General features: G+C 40.3%; 1 protein-coding gene across 1 annotated transcript; it reads left to right on the top strand.

Moving 5' to 3' along the window:
* Positions 1-18: 18 nt before the first annotated feature.
* On the top strand, positions 19-20,528 carry CIR1 (corepressor interacting with RBPJ, CIR1). The gene is made up of 10 exons (XM_033065163.1): positions 19-193; positions 883-977; positions 1,494-1,567; positions 1,790-1,803; positions 1,896-1,951; positions 2,286-2,334; positions 2,549-2,666; positions 15,707-15,813; positions 17,244-17,329; positions 18,991-20,528. Exons 1-10 carry the CDS (start codon positions 122-124, stop codon positions 19,709-19,711), a joined length of 1,392 nt encoding a protein of 463 aa, XP_032921054.1. The 5' UTR covers positions 19-121; the 3' UTR covers positions 19,712-20,528.
* The last annotated feature ends 3,866 nt before the right edge of the window (positions 20,529-24,394 follow it).

Genomic DNA, 24,394 nt, shown 5'->3' on the forward strand with positions numbered 1-24,394 from the left:
GCCCGCCGACCCGGAAGGGAGCCCGCGGCCGCCCCGGAGCCGCTCCGGCCCTGCCGCTGTCCCTCTGCCTGTCCGTGTCCCTGTCCCTGCGGGGGCCGGCGCCTCCCGCTCCGCCGCCGCCATGGGGAAGTCGTTCGCCAACTTCATGTGCAAGAAGGATTTTCACCCCGCCTCCAAGTCCAACATCAAAAAGGTGAGGGGGCCTGGGGGTGCCCGGGGTCGGGCTGGGTTGCCGGTACCGCAGCGGCCCGGGCAGTGCTCTCACCTTCCTGAGTGGCACCGGCGATGGGGCAAAGAGGAAGGAAAATATTTAAGAAATACTTGAAGCTTCGGGTTTTCTTGTTGCCAGGTGTGTGTGACTGTCGCATTTTCCTGGCTCAGGGTTTTCAACACCTGATTCTCGGGACAAATAGGCGCTGTGCACCGTCCAGGAAAACCGCGCCTGCCGTGTCACGGTGTGCCCATGCTTCCCCAGTGTTTCATGCCTGCCTCGAGCTGGTTGCAGGTGTCCTCTCCAGGGCTGTGCCCCATGCCAGGAACCCCGAGCGCACCTGGGGCTTGGGGTCTGTCGAGACTTGGCCCAGCAAGGATCACTGCAGGGCACCCACAGGGTATTTTCTGAGCCCGCTTTTCCTTTTGAGCTACCAAATTTTCTCCTGCCTTTTCAGTGTGTGAATGTTGTTGGAACTTGGAATTTCTCAAAATGACTGCTATAGGAAGTTCATTTGTTAAAATACGGGATGAAAATAATGTGTTTTATGCAATTAGAATGGTGATCATCCCTTGTTAAGCATTTTCAACTGAGTAAGCTGGTTATTTGTACACTAATATATTCTGCAATAGCTTTTTGTGTTTAAGTAGAAGCTTGATTATTTTATCTAGGTATGGATGGCAGAACAGAAAATCTCATACGATAAGAAGAAACAAGAAGAATTAATGCAACAGTATCTGAAAGAACAGGAATCCTATGATAATAGGTGAGAATTGGCTTAAGGTCGCACACTTCTTCCTCCCGTCTTGTTTTCATGGTGGTGAAGGTCATACTGCTGTGACAAGTTTGACGTACTGTCCCCCATTGACTGCAGCAGTAGGAGAGGGCAGTCATTCATTAAGTGATGTCTAAGTAAGCAGAACTCACAAGAACTTAAAGTGGTTTGTGCCTGTCTTATAATTAATTTCAAAATATGCTATGTTTCACTGAACAGTCAGTAACCTTGTATAATAATACTTTTGCATCACAGAAATCTGTTTTTCACAACACTGAACATACTATGTTTCAGTTGAGATTGAAATGTGATTTTTGGTACACAGTAGATTATGCAACAGCATTGATTGGTCTCTCAGGATTTTTGATACTTCAATTTTGTTGCATTAACAAATGAAAAAAATGCTAGTTATCACAACAATTTCATTGTTGTGTTGTTTTTCTTTTTGTGAGTGTTACCAATGTGACTACTTTGTGTGTAACACCCCAAACTGCCCTTTTTATTTAGGTTGCTTATGGGTGATGAGCGTGTGAAGAATGGTCTTAATTTCATGTATGAGGCCCCACCTGGAGCAAAGAAAGGTATTGCAATTTTCTGATTCTGGGCAGATAGTACTGCAGCTAAAAACCTTCTGAAGAAATAAGGACAATGTATTTTAGTATAAATGTATTTAGTATAAACTAAAATACATAGTATAAACCATGAAATGTTTTGTCTTTATCTTGGGGGGGGGAACACCATCTGCATTTATATATAATTAATGCATCATTTCTTTTCTTTGCATGCTTTGTGAAAATTCAAAGAGGAAACAAAAGAGGTATTTCATTACAATATTTATTTATGTTTTCTTCTTGCTTACTAAAATGTATTCTGAAAAACTTCAAACTTACCATGTTTTCTGTTTTATAGCAAGAAGGAGAGACTGAATACAAATTTGAATGGCAAAAAGTTGCTCCCAGAGAAAAGTAAGATGCCTGGCTTTCTTCATACACTTTTTGTCCCTTTTTTCCCCCGTTTTGTCTCCTTTTATATTTTTGAACAGGTCACTTGTGTGAGCTTGTCACATCCTGTCCTGACACTTAAGTAGTAAAACCTGTTAACCTGGAACTGTTCCTTGCTCAGCTTTATTTTCGTTTGATTTTTACATCCATATTTAAAAATGCCTTGAAAACAATGTTTATAGGAATTATATCTCTGAAATGGGTGCACAATTATCAACAAAAGGTAGCTTTGTAGATGATGTCTTTTAAAAGATAGTAGTGAATTGAGTATTTGTTTTCTTTTGTGTTTGTGTAACAGATATGCTAAGGATGATATGAATATCAGAGATCAACCATTTGGTATCCAGGCAAGTTACATAAATTTCACTCTGTGGATATCTGGGGTGTATTTCAAATGTTGTCCAACTGCAGAACATTCACATGGACTCTCTTAATTTTATCATCTCTTTTTCAATGGGTTTAAAAGCTTCTCTTATGCCTAATGATACAGACATTTGTATAGATGTTCAGCTGTGAACTAAGTTGTGACTAAGTTTTGTCAATTGGCTTTGTTGCCTTTAGGTGCGGAATGTGAGATGCATTAAATGCCACAAGTGGGGTCATATAAACACTGATCGAGAATGTCCCTTGTTTGGCCTTTCTGGAATCAATGCAAGTTCAGTCTCCAGTGATGGTTCAGGTAGGCGGTGAATGGTTTTTAAAGGTTCTGGTTAGACATATGGGGGGAGCTCATCATGTTCAGTTTTATCATATTTCAGAGAGTTGATGAAATCTGGAAAACAGTTAGTTCCAAATGTAGGATCCACAGTTTTGTGGTAATTATTTAAAATTGCAAGGACCTAATTTTCTAATTAGTAACTCATTTAAAAAGGATTCTGTATTGCTTTGGTCCTATCTGTGCCTAAAACTGAGAGGCTGTAATGAGACTTTAGATCAGAACAAGAAAATTTGTGTCATCAAAAAAATAAGCGGATTGTCCAAGACTGTGGCAGTTCAAATTTAAGCAAACTGCTTAGATAAGATGGAATATATCATTGTATCTTTGTTAATCACTTGATAAAAAGGAGAGGTTTGTGGGCTTTTTAAAAATATGTAATTGTGTAAGTGGACAAACAATTGAAACCTAGATTTCCAAATGTCTCGTTTCCTTTCATCTGACTTCCTTTTGCTTCTTGAACTACTATTATTTTTTTCTTCTATTAACTCTCCTGTTACTTGAAGTCACACAGCAGTTAGTGCTAGATTATGTTTGAAGAAGTGGGCATAAACATTGAAATTGAGGGGATTTTTCCCTATAGTAATTTTTTTTCTGTGAGTTAACCCAAGTTGTAATGCTTTTAAGTTTCTTAAAATTGGGGCATGTTAAAGAAATATCAAGTAGAGTGGATGAGTCTTCAGCCTTGCTGTACAGTGCTTAAAAGTCATCTGTTGTGTCTTGGATTTTGCAGGGATACCATTACAGTTGCACACTTGATGGTTTCTGCTTTTCTTCTGTCTTCTTCAGGTTACCTATTTTATATAGCAGCTCCTAGTTTTATTACCTATTTAGCCTACCAACAGTCTTGTTCTTCAGAAGTAGGTCACATAGGTGATAGTTTCTTTGGGGTGAAGCCTGGAAGAGTTGTGTTAGAGGAAATGGTGCCTCTTACTCTCCTGTCGTTTTAGGCATTGTCTGATGATTGTACTGTTGTATTACTCATCCTGTAGGTGACTTCCTCAGCCTTTCTGTTCAGCTGGTTATAAAATTAAATCACTTTCTTGCATGATTCTTATCTTAGAAAAAAATTGTGCTTAGAGCATTTGTTGATGGTAGAATTCTATTGTGCAGCTCTTGCATGTCAGAGATGCTTTTGTGCTAAAAACTCACTGTCCACACCTCAGTTCAAATGAGTTGGGTAAATTTTAGGGGTGTTTGGTTGAGAAAGCATAAGATATTGATACGTGCTTACACAAACCCGAATATACATTCCTTATTATTCATTGCCGTGTAATGAATGCAGACATTCTGCAGTCAGGAGAAGAATAACTGCTTGTTTCAAACCTTACTGAACTATCTATATGGGTGTAGGCAACATTTGACTGCTGTGGGTGTTTCCCACTTGAAGAGATGTCCCCCAGATGGCTTTTCAAACAGTCTTCCTAAGCCTAAAGAGAGCACTTAGCAATATATGATGAATTTTGCATGAAGGAAAATGGTGTAAAAGTACTTGGATGTTCTCAGACTGTGCCAGTGCCCTCTCATTTTCAACTCTGGAACTTAGAAGATGGTGTGCTTTGCTGAGCTTAGACTCTTGTAGGCTGAGGAAGGATTTTTAGGGAGTGGGGGTGGGTGACAGATCAGGATTTGTATATATAATTTGTAAGACACTGTTCTTGAATTTGAATAGTCAGCTGTAATGATACTGCTACTTTCTCCTTCTTCCAGGGAAACCATGTGAAAACACTGTAGGTAAAGCTTGAAGTTCTTGATTCAAGAACAAGGCTTAGAGAAAGTGGTAATATTAATTACAACATCATATGAAAGGTTGTCTGCTTTTTCTAGCCTCAGGAATACAAACCTTTCATCAACTTCTCTAAAACTTCATCTGATTTAATAACAAGTTAAGTTACACTCCTCTGATGACTTTTGGAAATGTGTGTAAATGAAGCACTACAGTTAAGTGACAACATAGACTCATAATTCTTCCACATGGTGTGTTAAAGCACATGCCACATATTTTAAAAAAGTATGTGTTTTGCTTTTTGGTTTTTTGTTGAAACTCTGACAGCAGTCCTGTGTTGGCTGGGATGGGAGTAATTACTTTGCATTGCTGAGAGTTCAGCCCTATTGTGATTGTGCTGCAGATCCACAGTTAGCTCTGCTGCATCTGTTCCCACCTCCAAGAACCCTCTTTTGTTACTTGTGCACTACACCTCCTCAAGCTCTGTTTCTTCCTAATTCTCTTTATCAGTAATTGCATGCACTCCTAAACTGCTTTCTAGACTAAATTCTGGATTATTTTGTATTGCTTTGTAGTGCTGCAAAAATGTCCATTGCCACACCGTTCTTTAAACTGGCTTTAGAACTCTAGAAAATACTACTTTGGAAAGGACAGACTTTTTGGGAGATCATCTTTTTATGAAGCTGTTCTGGTTTTTTGTGAAGTGATAATTAGGTTTAAAAAATCCCTTGCACTTGAAACAGGTTGAATTGTACATTAATTGCTTCCCCAGCACCCCCTCTTCCACGTGTCACAAGTGTCTCCACATGCTTAGAAAGCTGGTAAAAAACATGTAAATAATCCACAGTTTTCAGTTATTGTGCTTGTCAGCACTAGGGGGGAAAAAAGGTACAAAACCACTTGGCTTCTAAGGTCAGGTAAAAAAATGTTCAATTTTTCTGAAGCTATTTGTTTGTTTCTAAAACACAGAAGTTAAAACACGTCTCTGAACAGGGCAATGAATAGCGATTTCAAGGATAGGCCATGATTACTGGTACTGTACAACAGGTCTGGAATGTGTTCTAAATTTATTTGACTGGGCTTTTTAATAACTCAGTTTATAAAAATACGTTTGCAATGAACTTTTAAAGAGTTGAAAAACGTTTGGCTAAATTATTAGAGCATATTGTACTTTCAAATGTTAGGAAGTATTGCCGTATTTAGAAAGAAGTTGAAAAATTCTAGCTGAAGTTTCAGGAGATTGAAATATAAATATTGTTTCATGAATGAAAGGGTACAGCTGAGAAATAGAGATATAATGAGGAAGAAAGGTGAAACGAGTAAAATTTTACTACAGTGTCAATGTACAAGGATTCCAGTTAGTTTATTAAATTAAGTGTATTTGAAGGACCAAATTTAAGTACTAAATAACTAACTTTTTTTTGAAAGAGCAGATCTTTGTAATCTTTTTATATTCTTTGGAAAGAGCTCTATTGCTTTGAAGTTACTTACTTGGCAGTGCTTTATTTCTTCTGATTTATATTCTTCCCATCCTAATAGAATTTGATCTTACATCCTTTTCATGCAAATTGAATGGAATAATTTTTTTAGGCAGTACATAGTAGTTACCCTAGCTAAATTTAGGTTAGAATTCTTCAAACATTACAAATACTCTCCCATGCTAGAGCACATCATGCATCAGCACGGTGTTGAAGGCTCTGGTCTGTGTGCTGCTGAGCATCCTGGCTGGTGATGAATCTCTGCCCAGTCAGTGTGTGTGAACATTGGGCTTCATGGTTCTGAGTCTGGTGTGCTAAGGACACTGGCATCACTAATTTCTGCACAAGTAGGTTTTAAAAAATGGTCTGGCTTCCCTGTGAAAGATTTGTAGCAGTCCGTGATACAAGTTCAGTTTGTGTTTTGTTCTATTTTTTTCCTGCTTCAGAAAGAGTGGAACAAAATGTTTTGTTTGGACTCACTATTTTTTTCAGTCAGAGGAAATGTTTGACTGGAAATAAATGATAGTGAAATTCGTGTCTGATTTAGTTGACTTATCTGAAGTTCCTGCTCTGTTTCTCCATAAGGAAAAAGAAGAATTCTTAACTGAGATATTTTTTTCCCCCCTCCATCATGTCCAATATATGCTTTTTCTTTCCCATAAATTTTATAAGCTGTGATTCTGTCATTTCAATAGAAAAATAACTGTCTTTTAATCTGATGTGAAGACTGCATTGTAATGTTCCTCTTGACACATAGAACTGGCTGTCAAATGCCGTGTTGGATTTGGTGTTGAATATCTCATGTGCAGAGACCAGTCACAGCCCTCAGTTTCCTCCAGTGAAACTGCTGCAGGGCAGAGGGTGTCTGTGGCACAGAACTGTCCTCTGGTGTCTTTCAGGATCTAGCATACATTGCAGTGCTTCAGCAAACAAAAATAGCTGCAATCAGTACCTTGACTTGGGCATGGTGGCTTGGTTATTTTGCTTCTGGGACCATTTTACTAATCTAGCTGGCAATTCATACAAAAAAATAATAATCTTACCATTAAAAAAGCACCTATTGAATAATATCTCACCAGTGAACAGAGATTATTTTTGCAATAAGGCAATTTCAGTAGATGTGGTTATCATGGGATAATCACACCCCTGGGGTACAGCCTTGTCTGTAATCTCCCAGGAGTGTAATTATTGCATGATAACTGCACCCCCTGGTGTTGCATTATTTCTATTATGAAATTCTTAGTTTTAGATATAAAGTAACTTACTTTGATCACTGGAAACTGCAAAGTAGTGTTAGAATGTTCCAGCTGTGAGGCTTATGGAGACCAACTTAGAAGATTTACTTCTCCTTTACAAAGGTAAATTAGGCAATCAAAATGCTTCTCTGGGCTAAACTGATTTACAGAGTGTTTAACTGATAAAATCCTAACTTTCCAAGTTCACACAAGATGGAAATATCATTTGTGCTTCTGCTTTATGTGCCACTGTGTATATATGCATGTAGAAAATACAGCATGCATACCAGCAAAATACCAGCTCACTAGCATCTTAAAGTTTGCCTGTTTTTACAATCCTTTTTTATCGTTAACCAGCAGCATCTCTTGGGGTTTGTGACTGTTTTTTTTGTGAATCCTGAAAAGCGATTGACTTGATTGGAACAGAGATCATTAGATGTCCTGTGCAAACTGATTTGAAACAATACTGTTACTTCACTTCAAAATGGTCTGTGACTTTCTTGGTTAGGTACAGTTAGGACAGCTGAATATTTTTTTTCCTTCCCTTCTTTCTTACAAACCATCTATCCTGTTCAATGATGGTTTGGGCAGATGAGGGGAGGGATTACTAAAAACTTATGAAAGTTTGAGTGCTTACAACTTTTATTATATGGCTTTTAGAACAAAGAACCCACTATGGACCTGTTCCTTTCTTATGAAGGAAGGAATTACTATCTTGGGAAGTGAGGCTAGTCTCAAATTGTACACGTAGCATAGTTAGAAGTGGGATGGTAAGGTTAAAAGATGTTCTTGCATTCTTGGCCTATGAAAGCTAAGCCTGGAGAGTGCTGGGCATCCTCTGCTGTAGACTACTTTGCATATCTTACAGCTGGGTGGGTCCGTATGTGATCCATGCCATGGAATTACTAAGGAAAAAGTACCATGAAGTGCTTAGCATGTTGTGGAAAATTCAGGCAAATAAAAGTGGAAGTCTAGTGGAGCAACATGTGTGTGTATCCAGTGCCTTATGGTCTACCAAGATTGAGCCACTCTAGGTATGGCTGTGCAGGTGCAGCCTTCTGAAGGCTCGTTACCCAGTTCTGGGGTTTGCACCCTTTCTTTTCATCTCCTGAGTGCCCCTAAACTAACTGTCTGTGACTTAGTGTGTTCCCAAGCTTTTAGGTGAAATACCTTCCCAGAGTAATCATTGAAATTGCCTGTCATGTGGAGAGAGTAAAAAAGGAAATCTGTGTTTATGTTGCGTTATGTTTGTATCTCACTGCAGTTTCCCAGTGACAAATACAGTACCTTTTTTCCCAACAGAGAAAAGTCTGCATTGTATTGGGAATGCAGGAATTAAAAAAAAACGTTCTCTTGAATTTGTAATAACCAAGAGAAGGTATTTGAATATGTTAACTGTGAATATTTGTATAAATGGTCATCTGTAGAAATGTACAGTATGTGAAGCCATCCTTTATGATCTGCAGCTGAGACCTTTGATTGTGAACAGTAGGAACCTTAACTAAATCTTCACATAGTTTAAGAACTGTCACATTTTAGAATAATCCTCCATTTATGTTTCAGAAGCCTTAGTATTTGTTGTGAATGCATAAAATACAGATTCTATTAGAAAATTTGTGCTTAGCATTTAAGCAATAAATATGGGTTTCAATAGCAGTTTGAAAATGTTAAATGGCTTTTACTACTCCAAAAAAGTAAAAAGGAAACTCGGGTTTCTCTGAAATACCATATCACAAAAGCATGGCAAATTACACCGAAATTCTGTGCTAAAGTGTTAAATACAGTTAAACTGCAGGCCCTCTGAAGAAGAGCTAATTAAAAGCCAGAGGTTTTAGTCACTGATTTCTCTCAATGCCAACTGCAGCAGTTGCTTTGAAGTGTAAATATGGTCTGAATGCACTCATCTCTGAAATAGATGAAAAAGTTATCAGTAAAAGATGATTGATTCTGAATTAGTGGCATAAATTTATTGTGTGTCATGATCACATAATTTTGATAATAGTTCTTTGTCCTTTAGATAAAATAAGTGCCTACTCTCATCTCTGTCCCAACCTCAGTAAAAGTTCACAGACTATGGAGTGTGATTAAGCTCAGTCTATAATTTTTTTCCATTCTTGCTCAATTTCCTTTTAAGCCATATTAACAAAAGCCATAGAAAACTTGGTGGACAGAACAAGAAACATATGGATGTATTGACACAACTGTCTATTCTAATTTTAAAGTTAATTTCTCTTTTAAAGCAAAACCTGAAAAGCGTTCTATCATATGTTTTGTCTTTGCTACCACCCAGAAAAGGTAGCACTCTGCATTCAGAGTATATTTATCCTTCACGTGATTGTGTGCTGGACTGAAACCCACCAGCAGAATGTTTTGTAAAGCCTAGTTAATTCACAAAAGGTACTTTTGTGCTCTGTAAGTATTTATTTATCTACTTTTCCACAACAAAGCATGGCCTTAGTACCAGTGCTGTGTAGAAAACCAAATAAATTTCAGTTTGGAGGAGTTATTTCCTCATGTGGTCCAAGCTGCCTATAAGAAAGGATGATAACAACATGCTGTAGGCCTACTTTGTTAACAAAAAGTGTGTAGCAATAAAAGAGAAGCCTTGAGAGTATCTTGTCCTTGATTCATTAATTCATGTTTCAAACATGGCAGCTTGGAGTTTACTGACCGTGACATATACTGGCAAATCGATAGCAGATACACAAGTTTGCTATGTTTACATTTTCATGTAAATGATCTCTCTTACCGTGTCAGAAGTGGGATGGTGTGATGATGGTGATGTTTTTAGATTAAAATGATCACATTTGTAAACTACAAGATATCCCGTGCCAGAACACATTTTCAGAAAGGGAGAAAAGCCTGTTTTAAAAGCCATATTCTAAATACTCTGTTTTGATGATATGCAAAATGAGCAGTAGTTAAAATAAAGGTAAATAGTTGCAATTAAAATGACAATGAGGAATCTACTTTTCCCAATATTTTCTACAATTTTCCAGTAACTTTTATAAGTGTACTCTATTTAATTTCATAACAATACATAGAATACAAGACAAAACATACATACAACCTTAAATACCGTATAGTTCTATAATTGCAGCTACAATGTAAGTACAACTGGTTACTGTCATTTCCCCTGCCAAAGATGGCAGTAATGTTTACAGTGTTATTGTTTCTTATGTCTTTGCTTTTCATTTCTATTCCACAATAAAAATCCATTTAAAACTTGATTGATTGCAAAGAATAGTTCGGTTTGTTTTATCTGCCTGGTGACAGTAGTGAAAGCTTTTATCAGTAAATTGGGCAAATACTGTCAAGACTGTGCATCATGGGTAGGTGGAAGTAAAACTGCAATTTTTGGTTTTACTGGCAAACATAATATGATGGTCTGTCCTCACTGCCACTGAAGCTATTGCAGGAAAAGTGGCTTTTAATCACAGTTGTTAGGAAAAAGTTGGTTTAGCATACTGTTCCCTCACACTGAATAATTAGAAAAAAGTACTTTACACATTGTAATGGAAGTCTGCCAGATGGTGTGTTACAGTTGGCATTGCTCTCCTAAGGGTGCCCATGCCTTCGAGAGAAAATGCCTGAAAACAGCAGTGTTACATGCACTCTGCATTTGTACTACCATCAAGAGAAGTGCAGACAGAATAGAAAATTAATTGCAGCTATAGGTTTCTCTGGTTTCTAGGACACGCATGAGGTAGTAATAAGGGGTGGGAGAGTTTGCTGTAAAGCAGGCACTTAAGTAATTGAAATCCAGAACTGTATTCCCCTCCTGATGGCTTAATAGAAGCAGGGCTGATTTTGTTAAATTTATCTCAATTGTGTGATGAGAAATTGGAGTATTTCTTGTTCTAAAAAAGCTAATTTACAATGTGTTCTATAAATCTTGATACAATGTTCTTCTGCAATCCCGTGTAATTGATGCTCATATATACCTGAGAAAAAAACTACTTGCATCTCTTCTTTTTATTTTACTGTACAGTAATTACAAAGATGTACCAAAAGCTGTCAAGCTAAGGTTGTACTTGGGTAGTGCTTTGTGAAGACTCAAATCCTTCTTTTCACACTTCATTGCATGTTTTGAGTTTCTAGATTTTGTGCCCCAACTCTTGGAGTCAACTGAGCTATCTGAATTGTATCCTTAAATAGTATCTTAAACAGAAGATACCAGAGAGAATTAGTGCAGAAAGAACTTCTGTGGAAAGTAAGAAGCAGGAAGAAACTGTAGCCTCTTTGCATGATAATGCTGTTTCTTGAGAATTGCAATAGCCAAAAAAAACCCTTTAAAATTTGGTGGGTCTTCAACTATAGAGACTTTTTTGTGCAAGCCCTTAGTATAATTTTAAGTACCTATAACTACAGAAAATACAAGAAGTTGTTAGTTGTCTTAATGCATAAAAATAAATGTCATAATTACAGGCAGTTAATTACACTATATGACAAAAAGTTTTTCCAAGACTATTAATAGTTCTAAAGCAGATAAATGGTTTCATTTTAGCCAAGTGGCATCTGGGAAAGTTTTAAAGATTTTTTTAAAATTATTTCTTTTCCTATCAAAATGCAAATTTTAGAAAATAACCTTGACAGTCATATTAAAAAATAGCAAGGTACTGTGTGTTTCAGGAAGAATAAGAAACATGATGAAACACTGTAACTTTGAACTTATTTTTAGTTTGCTGATGAAAGAATGCTGAGAGACTAGTTGTCAGAAGTTGTAGAAACCAGCTATTTTTATAGGATTCCTGTATCTAAAGTTCTGCCAGCTCATGGTATAATATCTCTAGATGTTTTCACCTGCATGAGGTCACAGAGGTAGCTTTTTCACAGGCTGTCTCACAAGTCTGTAAGGAATGCCTATATGAGGAGATTGATTTTCATAGCACATAAAGGATTTTTGTGCCTGATGTAGGAGTGACTCCTTGCAACTTGATGGGTGCTGTTCAAGAATAATAAGCTATCATCATAGCCAAAGATTTTAGCCAACTGAGAGCCTCTCAGCTCAGCCTTTCCATCTGTTTTACAGTTAATGACTCAGCTGGAGCTCAGGGCTGCCAGGTATCCCTAGTACTGCTTTCTCTGACACTCTCGGAGAGTGAAGATACAAGTATGGTCATGAGCCAAAGTCAGGCTGAAAAGATTTAACCCTTTGGGTTACCAGGCAACTTGGTTGCATCAGGGTTTAAGCTTTAACTGTTTAATAGGGAAACCAAGGACATTTCTGAGAAGTTACTTTTTTCAAATCTCTGTTAAGTAAGGTTCAGTTTTTAGGATTTCTTTTACAGGTTTTATCTCTTTCATTTACATTAGCAAGGAGAAACCCCCTAATAAATTTTATAGTGTGGAAATGAGAATGTGATCCTTTACTCACAGATTTAAGCATGGTTTAGGGCTCTGTGAAAAAGCATCTCAAAAGGAAGTGTTACATGCCTCAATGCTGTCCTGTAAAATAGCTGTGCCCAGGAATCCTGGGAGACCTCAACCTGTCACTGATATTTCAAAGAAAATCAGATCTGCTAATCAACGTCATTAAAATAATAATCAAAAGCAGTCTGTTGAGGTATGGATGGGAGAAGAAAGTCACCAAGCATTTGATTCCTTTCATTCCAAGCAAAGGAGTTTAATTAAAAGAATAAATATTTTCTTGATTCTTGTTGTGTTGCAGAAAGTAGGTACTAATAGAGGTTTGCAGTTAAGCTGTGCAGCCACTGTCAAATGTGATGTCTTAATTGAACTTACCAGCCTGGACTTGTAACCAGGTAGAAAACAGTCTCTTTAGACTTCCCAGATAAGAGATTGTTTTCTCCCTACTGTGTGTCTATAGGTGCCTTGCTGTCATTGGGCAGCAGAACTTCTGAGAAGCTCAGTGGCATTATTGTTGAAAAAAAACCTGTTAGCAGGTTCATCTGTTTCATCCTCTCAAAAATGTTAAAGTTTTCCAACTGTAAAGGTGCCGTGCTGCAAGGAAGTGTCTTCTATAATCAACCACTCTGAGCAGCTGCCCATGTCATGACTGGCTGGGGTCTGCGCACAGAAGGGTTGTGAAACAGGATTGTGTTTTGACTCTACTTCCATTTATGGAGTTGGTTTATTTTCTGAATCTCATTTCCTAGTGTTTTCTAAAACCTTTAGTTATAATAAAAATAACATAATTAATAAAGATTCTTGCATCTCCTCACAAGCTAGGCTGAACCTAAAACACTGTTTCCTTCATAATTGTAGGGAGACCAAAACAGGAATAATTTATTTCATGAACAACTTTAGTCTCAAGTCTCTGTGGGTGCATTTGATGCAGCTTGTGTATGTCCACAAAACAGGAATAGCAGTAGTATGGTAATACTGCATTGCAACTAAAATACTGTAGGCAGAGCTATGAATTTCTCTTTGATGTCATTAATATACAAGGAAACAGAGGCACGAAAATCAGTAGTGTTGGGCATTCGTTACAAGCTTTTTCTTAAAAAAGGAGAAGCTGTTTTGCTTGTCTCTTTCCAGTGTTATGCCCAAAGAAGCCAAAAAGGTTTGTTTCTGGGAAATAATTTTGAATTGTGCTTTTGAAGGCCAGTATGCCTTCATGTCTTTCTGGTCTCAATTCTGACCGTAGTGCTCATAGGGAACCACAAAGTTGGGTCTTCTGTCTTGGTTCTTTAGCAAGTCTGCTGTATAGATTTGGACAAACTGCATTTCTCTATTGATCTAATCACACTGATGAGAATAATTAGGTATTGGATGCACACCAAAATATGTACAATGCTGAAACACTGAAGAGAGATACCTAAGAAGTTAGTTAAGTTACTTGGTTAGGCAGTGGCTCTGAATAATTGGGAGGAACTGCGTTTGAATGATAGAGGTGTTCTAGGTGTGAATTGGTCAAGAGCTTTGGTTTCTTTGATATGGAGAAATCTTTCATGACTCTATGGTTTGTCTCCATTTGGCTTCCTCATACAAGGTTTTTGATGGAATTTTATGGCTATTTCATGGACTTATATGGACTTTACAAATCAAGGCCTCTTCTGGTACCAAATTCTGTCTGACATTAGGTGTCTGTCTAATATTAGTTTCTGTTCTGGCCAGAGTAGATTTCATCAAGCAGACCAAGGGGTGAAATTTGAAATATGCATAAATGTAGACCCTGGCGCCTATACACATGCATTAATTGTGAGTTTACAATTACACTGTAACACATAAAAAGAAAAAGCACTTTTGGTAAAGTACAGGGGAGATGGGAAATAACCCCCTACTTCAGAAAAATATAAACTCGAGGGAAGACTAAAAGGTATCTCATTTGAAAATTCTTTTGCCCAGCAAAATAAGGAACTTGTGAAAATAAAGTCATTAATGCAGGGGCTCCTTAAAACATTTCCAAAGTTTTGTTTTATTCCTTCCTGCTTTACATATATGTTTGTTTCTGCAAGGTAATATGTTAGAAAGGAAAACTGAGAAAAAAGTTACTTTTTTTGAGAAAGTGCTGTACTACTTACCATATATTTTCTATAGCAAAAATCTCACTTTATTTTTCCATATTTGTCTGTGTTGAAATCTATGAGTTTTGTAAGAAAGTCTTAAGCCATGGAGCAGGATCAGTAGTTTTTCAGGATCAGTAATCATTTTTCATAAGGCTAATTAATCTTATCATTTACAGTAGTTTGCTAAAGTAATAGTAAATGTGTGCTCCATGCCCTGTTTTATATTCCTTTTAATTTTCATTTACCTTACACAGTTCATTGATGGTAAGGTTAGTGAAAGAACTGGGAAGGAAATTTACTGAAAGTGACCTCGCAAGACAGTGAATATTTAGGGTGAAGAAAAAGTACCTAATCAGACAAGTACATGACATTATGATGATAACTGGAATTCAGTTAAAGCATAAGAGTGAGTTACAAGGTTTGTAAATTATGCAGTCAAGTCTGGATGATACATAATACATCATGATTTTACTCCTTGTTAGATTCTTGCAAAGAAAGAAATCATGTGCCTAATGCCACCACCTATGGCATGGTTAAGTTAATAAAACCAGAAATCTCGGAGGAGATAACAGTCCAGAGGCTACATATATTTGGTAATCCCTAGAATAAGTAAGGACATAGATATTTTTCATGTGTTTTATATTCCATATGTGTTCTTCTACTGTTACTTTTTACATTGAAGTTAAAAAATTTGTGTCATTATGAAAAATGAGTTATTAGGAACATATTAGAGGTGCATTTTCTCTTTGTTTTAAAAGAGAAGAGATGCCTGAGTCTTATTTAATATGCTTTATTTAGATCTCCTGCTATAATAAAAATGTATTACTAGACCTATCTAATATATTGTTTTCAACATGACAAAGTTACATAAGAGAATCCCCTTGTACTTAAAGAAAAATGCAATTATTTCCCATTCTGAATGTTCAGACTGCTGTTTTAGAAAATCATATCTGATTATTTGCTCAGCAGAAGATTATTGAGTTGATTTAGCTGTGATTTTACTTAACAAAGCTTCAACTGAATTCCTACTGTGGAGTCCAAAAAAGGTAGAGAGATATAAATGATACATTCAAACTGTGATTTTTGTGAACAGGGCCATCAATGCACCCCTCGGAGCTAATAGCGGAGATGAGAAACAGTGGGTTTGCACTGAAACAAAATGTACTGGGGAGAAACTTGACCGCAAATGATCCATCACAGGTAATATCTTTTTTACCAGTAAGCTGAAAATGTCTGTAAATCTAAATGTGATTGCTTGTGAATTGTTATTTAATGTTTTCAAATATGCATATCCATAGGAAAGCTGAATAACCATACCAGTAGAAAAATGTCAAAAAACTTAGTTTTCCAGCTTTCTTTCATACAGAATGGTGAATTAGAAATTACTTCTTTTAAAACCACGTATAATAAATTAAATCCCTCTTCCGGGTGACTAGAAATTGAATTTTTCATAAAGGGGGGGTTAGGGCTTCTGCTGCATACTTGTAATGCATTACTGCCCTTTGGATGAAGTTTGAGGCAGTATGCACAAATAATTACTGCCAGGAATGCTATATCTGAAGGGTTTTTTTACTTGATTCACTATTGTTCCAGTTACTATTTCTGGGAGTGAAAATGGCTCAATTGCCTTTGCTTAGACTGCTCGAAGTATATTACTAATTGAGGCGCTTTAATAGAAGTGTAAAATGAAAGATTAATATACACTCCTTGAAGTAACCTTTGTTCATATGGCAGGATAGTCAAACCACTAGTAAAAAAGGGATGACTACAAGCTGGGATTGAAATCTTCAGTAAATCTACAGTTCATTGTGTTTCCACAGATGGATGTACCTTTGCCTTTAAAAAAGCTATGCACCCCAAAAAATGTAGCATGTGGGTGCTCTTAAACAAATCATGTTGATGTCAGTATATTTGCTTTATGTTAGGTGTGCTGGAGTTTGTTTGTAAGAGCTTTTTAATCTTTATTTCTTCTTTCGTCTTCTGAGCGTGGCTAAAATTAAAAACATCACTGTGGAGAACTGTGGTGTACCAGATGCACATAATTTGAGGAATTCAGGGTCTTCAAAGTAGTTTTGCTTTGCTGATTGCGTTACTGTACGTAGATTATATGATTACAGTATTTTGCATTGCTAGAAGACTTTGTGCACATTTAAAGACTAATAACACAACAGTGAAGTAGATGTGTTACCCATTTTCCTAATGACTAAACCGAGACAGAAAAGTAATTTGCTTAAATTACTCTGAGTTCAAGCAGGACTAGCGTCTTACCTATTCATCCAGGCGTGATAACAATGGAGTGACTTATCCTGGGGAATCGTGGGCTTCAAAATTGGCTCATTTATATTAACTATTTCAGAAATGTTTCTTTCCCTAGCAGTGATTTTTTCATATGTTAGTAATAACTCCTGTTGTATAACCCCCACATTATAACACCTACTTAGCTCTGAGAGAGAATGTCAGGGTTTTTCACTGGGTAGTGGTATCCTGTTCTAACCATTCTAACCACAATACAAATATATTTGTGTCTGTGCAAAAATAAGGTGTATAGAGGTACCACTTGTAAAACAGAAATCTGAATTAAGATATTGTTTTTATATATAAGAACCTAATGTCTTACTGCATTTTTCTAGGAGTTTGTTACAAGTGAAGGAGATGATGATCCAGAAGTTGAATTTTTAAAATCACTGTCAACCAAACAAAAACAGAAACTTCTAAGGTATGTCTGGTACCTTGTGGAGGGGCTGTGTATCCCCAGTAGTTCTGACTACGTCCATGATTGCCACTGTAACTCTTTGGTGCCATTTAGCACTATCAGTACAGAAGAAAATCAGCTTAATTTAACATACATTTGACCACAAATGGCATTATGTACCATGATTTTTAATCTACTTGTTTTATTTTAATCTGGTTTTGATGCCTTTGACTAGGGCTCATTTCCAGTTTAACTGGGATACTGAAATACTAATTGGCTCACTAGAAATGCTGTGCTGCTATTTTAAAATATTATTCTGCGCTCCATTGTTTACAGTATCTACTTCTGTGATTAAAAATTCTGTGCTCTTGTTCACTGGTTTATAACTTGACAAAGTTTGTTTTCTCCCTGTGGGTGAACTGAACCTGACCCTGTACCCCAAGGCCAAGGTTGGCCCAGCTGCACCCTGTGCTTGTGTCAGGGTTTGCAGCTCACTGCTGCCTGTGGGTCTGAGTTAATGAGGTTCCCATGCTCTGCTTTTATCCAACTGATGTTGAGTGCCAGGTGACTTAGGGGTTTTTTTCTCTCTTAATTTGCAATGTTAGCCTGAAATAACCTCAAAATGTTTAAAATCAAAACTACTAGCTACTGGCTGGTAGATGCCATAGAGGCATGCAGATAAAGCAAGTTTTTAAGATAAAAGATGTCACATGTGGGGAGTGGGAGGAGGGGGGGGGAAGGTGAATGGCTAAGCAGGCCCGTGAGTAGATAGGTACACATGGTATTCACATATGTAATAAATAATTTTCTGAAAATAGTTGACATGTTTTATGTTCCTTTTAAGTAGGGAATGTGTATGCAGTTAGAGTAGTTTCAAATGTTATTTTTGTTTGAACTTCTGCTGGCACAACACATTTAAATTTTTATAATCCTTTATATTTTAGGAGTTTATGTTTAGTAAATATTTGGGTCCTTTAGGCTTTATTAGTCTGAAGAGATATTTTTAGTACACTGGAAGCAGTTTCACTATTCACTCACTGATTTTTTTGAACATAAATACAGAAAGCGAAATAAAAACTACCTTAAAGTAGTGGAATAGCAGTGAATGCATGTGCATGATGCAATATTGTATATTTACAGATAGAAAATGTAAGTTTCTAGTTGTGAAAAAAGAGGTTACTGGAAATGTCTGTTTTATTTGCCTAAAGAACTCAAAGGTGTGTATTTTAGTCTCAGTTTTTCTCATTAATAAAAAGTGAATACTAATTACATTTTTTTCATTTTCAAAATACGTTTTGAAAATGCACAAACAAAAGCAGCAATGATTTTCTATAATCTCCAGAGCAGCCTGACAAGGGGAAAAAAAGCACTACTGAATGTATTTATTCCTAGTTACAAGGCCCAAATTGACATCTCTTATCTTTTTGAAAATTAAAGAATTAAAAAATCATATTACTTCTCTTTTGAGGGAGCAGCTGTGGATTACATATTACTGGTAATGCTAGGTTATAAGTTTTAAAATGAAACTTTGCTGAAAAAGGAAAATAATTCAATTTTTTAAATTAAAATTAATGTCTTTACTGTGTAGGTCATGAAAGGTAGTGAACTTTAAAAGACAATGACTTTGTAATCTAGTATATCTTAACATGTCTGATTGTGCCGCTCTTTTATTTTGAAAATAAAAGGAAGTTGGATCGTCTAGAGAAGAAAAAGAAGAAGAAAGATAGAAAGAAGAAAAAGCAGCAAAAGAAAAAAAGCAAAAGTAAACACAAGAAACATAAGATGAGATCCTCTTCCTCATCCTCCAGTGAGACTTCAGTAAGCAGCAGTGATAGCGAGACTGACAGCAGAGATAAAGCAGCACAAAAGAAGATGGATTCTAAGAAAAGAAAAAAAGACAGGTTTTCAGAGGCTAGCAGCAGCGATTCAGAAGGAAAGGCAAAAACGAGGAAGGAAAAACTTTATGAAGATCTCTCCAGTAGTCACGGTAACAAGGACAAAGATAGGGAGAAGTGCAAGCTTTTAAAGCGAGACAGTTCTGCAGAGAACAACAAATGGAACTCCTGTGAGGGGGAAAGAAAGTCCGCAAGCAGACACCATGGCACCAACACGAGAGACACTGAACGAAAGGAGAAGGATAGTAGAAGCCAAAGCATGAATGAAGGGAGCAGGAGAAGCCCGTGCTCAAATCACAGCAGTTCCAGGCAAAGGCACATAAGAAGTCCAAGTCAAAGCCCTGGTGAAGAGCGGCACAGGAAAAATGAAACCAGAAGCCCCAGCACAGATGTACCCAGAAAGAGGGAAAAATGTAGAGAAGGCTATGGGGAAAAGTGCAGTAAAGTGGAACACAGAGAAAGAAGCAGACGCAGTAGAAGCAGAAGCAGAGAAAGGAAAAAAAATAGATAGGATAGGGGACAGGTGCAAACAAGAATTTTTCTGGGTTTTGATGAATACCTTTTGACAAGGGCTCAATTACATACTGCTGTTCATTTTCCAACCTCTTTAACTAGCATTCCCTACATAAAGCCAACAGCATCAATTCTATTGTGTTGGAATATTTGTAAATTAAGTATAAATGTTAAGGTATTTTTTTACTGTCTAAATACGCTTATTGGCAAATACCTCTTGTATACATGCAGTAATTCACAGACCTGATTTTAGGATTTTAAAATATTTAAAAGCAGTATGTGATACTCTTGGTTTCATCCATGATTTCTGTTTAGATGCAACTGCAAGGGGGGGCAGAGAAAGCATTTGAGATAGTTCTGGATAAAACAGATCACTGCTTTAGATATCATAGCATTGTCTTGTAGGTTTTGTTTTTTTCATACTGAAACATTTTTCCTAAAGATCCCTGTAAGAGATCAATTTCATGAGTTAAAACAACAGAGAGACATAGTTCACATAAGTGTATAGCCAACATTTTTTGGCCTCCTGCAGTGTACAGTTTGGTCAGGGCTATCTAAACATCTTGAACCCCCGTTGGTATGTGTCAGTACAATGTCAAGTTGTTGTTCAATAATCTCTCAAGACATGAAAGGAATATTTACTGCCTCAACTGTTTCAGGTATTTCATTGTTTGTGGTAGTAAGTTAGTGTAAATAGTCATCCTTTTGTTTTCATTGAACCTTTTTTTTTGTTAGTGATTGTCAGTCATTTTCTGCATACATTGTTATGAAGGTGAACTTCCATAATAAAATACCTTATTCTTTAAAACCAGTAACAGTTGCCATCTTCTTCACAGTTCTGACTCAGTACAAATGCACAAGGCAACACTTCACAAAGTATTTATTGCTAAGGAAAGGCTTCTCTGCTCTTTCAGGATGGCGGATGGAAGTACTTTCATTAGTGGACACGTGGAACAGAGTCACTGTGCTCAGAATTCCAGCAACTTTCTTACCCTCCTCACTCACAGGACAAATAGGACTATCTTTTATTACCAGTCCACTTCCACTTCACTCAGAAGATTTTCAGCACTGCACGGAGTATAATAATAATGCATGGTGAAAGTGACCTGGCTTATCGTTTAAGTGCATGTGAAGAGTTTGAAAGGGTGAACCATTAAGAGATGTCACCTTTTCAATGTGTCTGCATTAGGTTGCCCTGGGCATTCTTGCTGAAGTAGCTGGGAGTTAAAGAGCCCCTGCAGTAGAGTCAGCCCCCCTGTATTGATGTGTGGAAGCTCTGATTTAGAAAGAACAGGAGGAGACTGCAAAAATGCCTGTTTTAGCAATCTAAACAGAACCTCTGTGTAAGAGAGGACAGAGTAATGTGATAGGGGGAAAGGCATATTCTGGTAGAACATTTTTGTGTTAAGTACAGCAGGAAAGATAGGAATAAGGTGCCTCCGTTCTAAAGAGGGGTCTCCCGGTTGTTTTGTGCTTGGCTCAGGAATCCTGCCAAATACAATGCGATCGGCTCCCACCTGAAGAAGAGGGAACAGCTCAACATCCACAGCTGTGTGCTCTTTTGGGGGCTCTGCACTTTACTTCTTTCCATGTAGTTAAACAGTGTATCCTGCCTTTTCGCATAGGAAGAGACTGGCAGAAAAGTCACGACATTTTGGATGCATCTGTCTTAGGCTACATGTGGAAGAGCTTTGGAGCAAACCACTCATCCTGCCAGGGTGTGGCTGTGCGGGTAGTGTCTCATTGCTGCCGGTGCCTTCCCAAGGCCAGTTTGTGCCTCTCACCGGTACTGAAGCGACCCTCGGGGCCCAGGGGGCGGCTGCGAGAAGGTGGGGCCGCCCTCGCCACAGGTGGGGCCGGCCGGGGTGCTCCGAGCGGCGGGATGCTCCGGAGCCGCGATGGGCCGGGCCGGTGCTCGCCCGCTGCCCTCAGGGGCCCCGCCGGCACCGCCCGCGGCGCGGGGCGGCTGCGCGGGCCCGGCCCCGCCCCGGCCCGCGGGGCCATGAGGCGCCGCCGCCCCGGGCCGAGCGCGGCGCTCGGCAGAGCCGACAGGGCCCGGCAGGAGGTGCTGTCGCTCCGTGGATGGAGGTAAGAGCGGCTCTAGCGCTATCGTCATTTCAATATTTATTTATTTATTTATTTTCGTAAAAGCCGCGGAATAGGGTTCCCCTTCTGCGGGCCGGGGCCCGCGGTGCCGTGAGGGGGTTCCCTCCGCCTGGCGGGGAGGGCAGCACTCCTGGCAGGGACTCCCCGGCCTCGGGCCGGCGACTCTCCTGGGGCGGGCGGGCGGGCGGCTCTGCCGGGCGCTGTTCTGCTGGGAGCTTGGGGCTGTGTCGGGACGGGGCGAGCTGCTCCCGGTGCCGCCAGGAGGCTCTCGGGGCGGCCGGGACGGCGGGGAGCTTCGGGCGGGGCGTCCCGGGCCGCTTTTTGGCTGTGCTGCCCCGCCGGACCCATAGCTTAGAATTAACGCCGAGCAATAAATTATTGCTACTCCGAAAGTAAATACACGGGTGACTCCCAGATGGGGCTCCTGCTCGGATCGGTACAATAAATATCCCTGAAGGAAGCTCTCTATTTATGTTGTCATTGATTAATTCTCGCTACCTCATTTGATTTCGATTTAGAACGATTTGATTCTAATTTAATTAGCATGTAATTTGGATGTACATAATTACTGTAATTATGACATTCAGGTAAGGCAGCTTTAGGCTGAAAGGCAATTTCAAATTTTCTAGCAGCCTACTTTGTGCCGGGGAGCGGACAGGGACCCCGCGCCCTGCAAGCCAGGTACCAATTAGCACATCTCGGGAGCAGCGCTGCCGCGCGTTTGTGGAACAACAGCGGCGCCGAGGCGGCGGCGGCGGCAGAGCCGCGCCCGGGGCACCCGCAGGCGGGCTCCCGCCGGGAGCCGCGCCCGGCCGCAGGTGCGGGGCCGCGCCGAGGTTGCGGAGCGGTGCCCGTCGAGGGCCCGGCCGCCTCTCCGGTTGGCGGCGCGGGCAGTGGCGAGGCCGGGCCGGCTGCCCCGGGCTGGTGTGCGCGCGGTCGCGGCGGGCCTGTCCCGCCCCGCCGTCTCCCAGGGAAGTTCGCGATAGCCCGCCTGCTCCCAAGGGCCCTGTCCCGGCCCAGCCTCCGCGGCCCGGCCCTCGCTCCCGCCGCCGGCTCCGGGCAGCACAGCGCCGCCGCCCCCGCGGCCGCCCCGGCCGCGCCCCCAGCCCGCGGCCGCCGCAGCAGCGCCTGTAGGTGGCGCCCGGCAGCCGCCGTGCGGCCCCGCGCGGGGCAGCGCCGGGAGCGGGACCGGTGCGCGGGCTCGGTCCTGTTCCTGCTCTCCTTTTGTAATGGGTGAAGGATGTTGTTCCTTGAGGAAATTTGTAGCTAAATTATTCGCACTTAAAATAAACACTTAGCACACCAATTACTCAAAGGGGCGGGCTGTCTGTTAGCTTCCCTTCATCTGCGTTTTGGAAGGGTGGGAGAGGATCCTGGGGAACAGATAATGGCTGCAAATAAATTACAGCTCCCGCAGATAAAGTTTCCATTTGAATTAAAAGACGCAATTAAGAAGCTGTCCAGGCACGAGATCGGGTGTTTATATATTATCTCATTAGAACAAAAACATTAATGTTACCTTCTAAGTGTAAAACGAGCCGTTGGGTCTGTAACGCGCCACGGGGGGCAAAAGGGACACGCTTCCTGCGAACGGGGGGCCTGGCGATCGAATGACATTTAGTGGATAATTTTTCCTGGCGTTTTACCTTCTCCCATCTGTGGTGGTTGCCGTCACTGGCTGGTTGTTTGCCGTGTTTTAACGGGCTCACGGAGCAGGGTTGAAGTTGCTGTCCGCGAGGTGTGGGAATGGGCAGCAGTAGCTGGAGCGGGATGTAAATGGGAGCTGGGCTCAGCTCACGGACAAGCCCAGGGCGGCGGGGAGCCCGGCTTCCCCTGTGCCTCCCTTTCCCCGGAGCCCGAGAGCACCCCTCTTGTTCCCGGTGCTCTCTCGCTCTCGGGTTAGTGTCCTCTTACTAAAGAGGTGAACTATGGATTCAAAGACCGAAATCAGATTTATTTTTCGGTTCTCACACCGTTTGTTCTTTAGGGTTTTTTTGTGTAGAAGTTCCCCAGACCATATAATTATCTCCAACATTTACGAAAGAATGGTGTCATTTATTTTTTAAAAAGGTGACACGCTTTCTATTTTCTTGGTTAAACGAACCGGCTCTGCGGCCCAGAGCTGCTCCCTTCCTCGTTTCTGGGGAGTCTGTAAGTGATGGACGTTTTCTGACCCGAAGGGGCAAAGGCAATGCAAAAAGGTCCTTGATCACTGAGCTGAGAATTGTAACCCCGGCCTGGCAGAAACTGGACCTGGATGGTGTCCTTTGATGTGTTTTATTATAAATCGAAAACAAAGCTTACTTCTGCCCAGCACCCCGCGCGAGTGCATTCCTGCGCAGCCCCCGGGCCGCCCGGCAGGGAGGAGAGCCGGGTCCCGCCGCCCGAGCGCGTCCCCCGCTCCCCTCCCGTGCCCGCCGGGAAACCTGCCGGCACCCGGCCGGGGGCGGGAGGAAAGACAGCTTGCCGGGATGCTTTTGGCCGGGAAAATTCCGGAGCGGCTCTCGGGGAAGGTGCTGTCGGCAGCTGTGATGCGGGCTGCCTCTCCCGGGAGGCTCCCTTCCCCCGGCCCGCG

This window comes from Catharus ustulatus, chromosome 7 (genome assembly GCF_009819885.2).
Source record: "Catharus ustulatus isolate bCatUst1 chromosome 7, bCatUst1.pri.v2, whole genome shotgun sequence".
Lineage (NCBI taxonomy): Eukaryota > Metazoa > Chordata > Aves > Passeriformes > Turdidae > Catharus > Catharus ustulatus.